General features: G+C 42.4%; 1 protein-coding gene across 1 annotated transcript; it reads right to left on the minus strand.

The window, feature by feature from the left end:
* Nucleotides 1-470: 470 nt before the first annotated feature.
* On the minus strand, nt 471-3,034 carry LOC144338286 (putative uncharacterized protein C1orf140). Its single transcript, XM_077987045.1, has 2 exons — nt 2,767-3,034; nt 471-819 (listed from the first exon to the last, which is right to left on the minus strand). The coding sequence occupies exons 1-2, from the start codon at nt 2,985-2,987 to the stop codon at nt 636-638; spliced, it is 405 nt and encodes a 134-aa protein (XP_077843171.1). The 5' UTR covers nt 2,988-3,034; the 3' UTR covers nt 471-635.
* Between the last annotated feature and the right edge of the window lie 1,864 nt (nt 3,035-4,898).

The raw sequence follows: 4,898 nt of genomic DNA on the forward strand, positions 1-4,898 counted from the left end.
TATGTCTGTAGCTCAATTTTACAGGCTGCTCTTTGTTAGAAAAGAAAATGATTTGGGGGCTGCTTTTCATTAAAAGGAAAACCTTACTGAGGACTTCCTCACCCTCACTATCTGCCTAAATAATTTCTTCTTAACTCCTATATCACTAGCTGAGTAACCTTCGGCAAATAGCTATTCACTCTGTAGGATAAAATGAAAATAAAGTTGCAGGTTGCTGTGAATATAAAATGGGCAAATGCATGTAAAGCCCCTGGGGCACAGTAAAGAGAGTAAACATTCTAGATGGCAACCTCTTTGATGGCACGTCTTAACTCTAATACTACTCCAAAATGCACAGCTAACTGTGATTTCACTTCGGGAATTTACTTTTGCTAATGATCATGTAATCAAAGATTGAGGAACAAAAAGAAGCTGCATGAACAAAAAGAAGAAGTCATGACTCAGGTGACTGGATGAAGACTGGAATGACTTTCTCACCTCTGTTACTGGGCACACATTTCAGAATAAGACAAAGTCAGTCTTCCAAAATTAACTTTTTGAAATGTTTTGGGGCTGGTGTGAGAGTGGAAAAGGGAAGGCAGCACTAAAAGGGATATATGCACACTGATATTTTCCCTCCATATGAACATATTTTCCTAGGCTGCCCCGTGGATGTCTTTGTGATACCTCGCAGTTTCCTTTCTCATCAGTCCTTCACTTGTCCTAAGGGACAGCACCCCACAAAAATACACTATTTCATGTAGACCTGCGGTATCCACAAAGAAAAGATGACCTGGGACATCCTCTGATCTTGCTTGTGGAGGATGCTCTGCCAGCTTCAGAGGAGAAAGAGACATAGGGAGAAAAGGTTTTTGTTGTGGTTTGCTTTTTTTTTTTTTTTTTTTTTTTACTGCGACCTGAAATCCGCCTTAACCAAAACCCATTCTAGAGAACTTTAGCCTTGGTTTCGGCCAAACAGGCAATGAAGTATAACTTTTCAGTGACTATTTCGGTCCCCAAATCCTTGTATACATGGATTTATTTGGAAAAATAAAGCCTTACAATAGAAGTCCAAGCTTATCACGTGCAGGCCTTTTCCTGCCAACTTATAAGCAACAAACTGGGGTATTTCTTCTTCCTCTTTGATATAGAGTACATTCCAGGAGGAAGCTGATGCCAAGTATTTGGATAAACAGCTAAGATTTGAGAACCAGCTCTGCAGCAGTGGGGGAGATTTTTTCTAATACTTCCTAAGGCTGGTGTGCTACAGGTTTGTAGCAATTATTTCTTTTTTTTTTTTTTTTAAAAAAAAAGCATTTTCTTCTCATGAGGGAAAAGACCTCTCGAATGAACTAAAGGGGACAGATGAAGACTTGGAACACTCTGTCATCACCCCTGAGCCTCTGTAACTATGATTTCTAGGGCACTCGGGTAGCTTATTGGGCAGTCATCCCGGGGGAAACTAAACACATGTTAACACAGACTGGCAGCCCCTAGTCTAAATTCCTTCAGCCAGTGGTCCCCAACAGTTTTGGTACCAGGGATTGGTTTTATTGAAGACAGTTTTTTCCATGGATGAGGTTGGGTGGGGGATGGTTTCGGAATGAAACTGTTCCACCTCAGGTCGTCAGGCATTAGAATCTCACATGACCTAGATCCCTGGCGTGTGCAGTTCACAATAGGGTTTATGTTCTTATGAGAATCTAATGCCATGGCTGATCTGACAGGAGGCGAAGCTCAGGCGGTAATGCTTCTTTGCCTTGCACTCACCTCCTGCTGTATGGCCTGATTCCTAACAGGCCATGGACTGGTACAGGTCTGTGCCATGGACTGGTACTAGTACATGGGGGGACGGGGACTCCTACTTTAAGCCATAGGCTAGCAATGCTTCATTCCCATCCAGAAAAGAGGAGAAACAGCAAGGGATGGTTGCTACAAAATCATGTGCCCCATCAAGGGAGTCTCTTGGAGAGAGTGGAGTCACATAACCAGCATGGTGACAACAGAAATCAAGTCGGCTCCTGAACCTAAGTAGGAAAGCAGGTGACTGAACGGCAAAAACTGCCAGATACAAACATTTTCTTTTGTTCTCTTTTTTTGAAGCACCTCATGCCCTGGGAAGATGAGGATGTCTTACAACTGTTTCCATTTAGTGATGCAGAAACTGTCACAATGATGAGTCACTGTTCTGTAAAAAAGAGACCTTTGGTGGTGGAAAACTGGTGTGTGTGAGAGAGAGAGAGAGAGAGAAAGAAAGAGAGAGAGAGAGAAAGAGCACGTGCTTAGGGAGGGCTCTGCAGATTATTGCTCAAATTGCCATTGCCTAATCAGCCAGTAGTGATTGAATGGAGAAAACCTTTGAACCAGATCTCAGATTCAGGGTGCTTGCATGGAGCAGAGAGAAAAAGACTGAGAAATTCACTATGGTGAGTATTGAGGTTGTACTGTAGCTCAGTCTGGAGAATTGAAGGCTCCTTCCTGAAAGGGTATGGGGACATAGAGAGAGAAAGCATCAGTGGATCAAAGCTACCACATTTTTTGTTAGATGGAGATTACAGTAGGGAGTGACAGAGATAAAATGTTAAAAACCTCCAACATTCCAGTTTAGGCACAGCCTCTCCCCTTTCTGGCCATAGTGTCCGTTCTCTGGCAAGTACTGCCCAGGGAAGATAAATCAGTTAGCCAGTGGCCTAAGGGTTAGGACTTTAAAAAACAACAATTAAAAAAAAAAACAAAACCAACAAGTTATAAACCATGAGTCCACAAGTGGCCCCAGGAGACTTGCCTTCTGCATTCTCTGTCTGCACAGGACTGCGAGGGATCTCTGTGAAGCCATCAACTCTCAGGGGCAGGCACAGGGAACAGCTCCTCTTGTTGGCAAAATCCAGTTCGTTGGTTTGGAACAGGGTAGACAGAGAAACAAACAAGTGTTTGTTCATAGGCTGAGACCTAGGGGTTGTATAAAGAGTAATGATCCTGTCACCTGAGGAGGATGAATTCTGGATCATTTTATGAACTGTCTTCCTTAGAAAAGCCTCTGAAGCAACTGGCAGATGAAAACTGGAAACTATTTTGGGCTGGGATCAGGGAATCCAGGGAGCTCAGCAGACCAGGCTACTGCCCTTGCCACTCACTAATTAAGCACGTGGACAAATTGCTGCCTTTTCTTGGCCTCTTTTCCTCCTCATAAACAGATGAATCCAAAACTTTTCTAAATCTAAAACTTACCAGTTATTTTCCTTCTTGTCTGCTGATCTTGACTTTTTTTCTTTTCTATGACACTGCATTTCCCCCTTCCCCTCCCCCCACGATGTCAGGATCCAAGAGAAAGTGAAAACTTGCCTCCTGATATGGCCAATACTGGAGAACTGGGGACAATGTGAGAATGACCGGTCACCCTGGGCCAGCCCCTTCAATGGCACTACCCCTGAATTCAAAAGTTACTTCATGTTCTACAAAAAGAATATGTTTCATTTTTAATTTACCTTCATTTTCAAAAAAATTAAGATTCTCTCTAAGATGCCACAGGCCCTATACATCATGCAGTACTCATTTCCAGAAACATCTGTCACCAACAGTTTTGGGGACAGTTTTTGTAGAGTTCCGGACCTCAGTTTCTCTTTCCATTGCAGGGAAATAATCAGACATACCTGCCATCAGCTGCTCTGAGGTTTTTTGTGAGCTTCTCGGCTGATAGTTTTAAAAGGTAAAAACTATCCTTATTTGTGATTACGTATCTTCTCAAATAAGACTTTCTTACATCTGCAGAGACTGTTTAGCCTCTTAGTCTTTTCTAGGATTCTGCGTTACATTTGAAACAAGCACTAGGTTTTATGTTAATACCAAAGCTTTGAAACCACAGCGGTTAATGACTCTACCAGCTGCTTTTTGTCGTCTTTAATAGTGACCTCTTTTTAGGAATAACTGCCACCTAATACCTTCCTCTCAAAGACTAGGTCAACAGAGAGTCATTTGACTGATTTTTCCATCAACAAGCTACGGGGCTAGGGGTTAGCACAACCTGGTTGTAACCATTTTATTCTTCAGCCTCTCTCTGTGCCCATGCCTCAGTATTTCTCCCATGAATGCTAGTAGCCTCAGGATGCAGTACAATGATAATACTATCCAAATCCTGCCCTCCTAAGAAAAGGCATTGTTTTCCTGCCTGCTTCCCTCCAAAGCATAAACACACAAACCGTATGCTGATAGCATCTTTGTTACAAATACAAACTTGAGATATTTATATATTTGTGTTTAGATTCCATCTTCATCCATCACTCTTTTGCCTTTGTACAATTATGAAATGCAGATATTTTCATTCACTGTCAAAGCACCCATTAAGCCTCTTAGCAGAAATGCTGGCTTCGCTAGTGAAGTCAAAGCTTTTATGCCTTGAGTATCAAGCTTGCTGGGGTCAATACATGGGAGCAGATCGTGGCAATTCTGGCCTCTGGGACAAGCATCATCAGAGTGTGATCTCATCCTGAGTACTCAGTGGAAGTAACTCTAAACCAGGGGAAGTCCCACCAGAAGAAAAGGCTAACTCAAAATAAGGTGCATGTTTCCAAACTGTTGGTGCCTTTTGCTCTTCTGGCTTGTGTCCTTCCCAGGCTTTTATACTCAGACACTGGAAGTGAAACTCCTTCCTGTGCAGCTCACAGCTGGCTGCCATCATGGTCTCATGGAACTAAATGGATCATGGGGCCCTTGACACAACTAGAGCTCAGCCCTCCTCTCACTCCTATTCTTTGTTGTTTGTATGTTAGATACAATTGACTGTAAGTCATTAGTGAACACATTTATTGGTGGAACTATATAGTATTTAAGAACATAGGCTTCGAGTTTCAAAATTTGTGCATTAAATTTTATCTCTTTTAACTAGCCTTGTGGCTGCAACAAAGTCTCTTAATTGAGCCTAA

The sequence above is a fragment of the Macaca mulatta genome, chromosome 1 (assembly GCF_049350105.2).
Source record: "Macaca mulatta isolate MMU2019108-1 chromosome 1, T2T-MMU8v2.0, whole genome shotgun sequence".
Taxonomy (NCBI): domain Eukaryota; kingdom Metazoa; phylum Chordata; class Mammalia; order Primates; family Cercopithecidae; genus Macaca; species Macaca mulatta.

Coding starts and splice junctions, on each gene's coding strand:
- LOC144338286 (XM_077987045.1), bottom strand. CDS start 2,987: ATGATCCAGAATTCATCCTCCTCAGGTGACAGGATCATTACTCTTTAT. Junction 820..2,766: donor GTGCAGACAGAGAATGCAGA/AGGCAAGTCTCC, acceptor TCTTTCTCCTCT/GAAGCTGGCAGAGCATCCTC.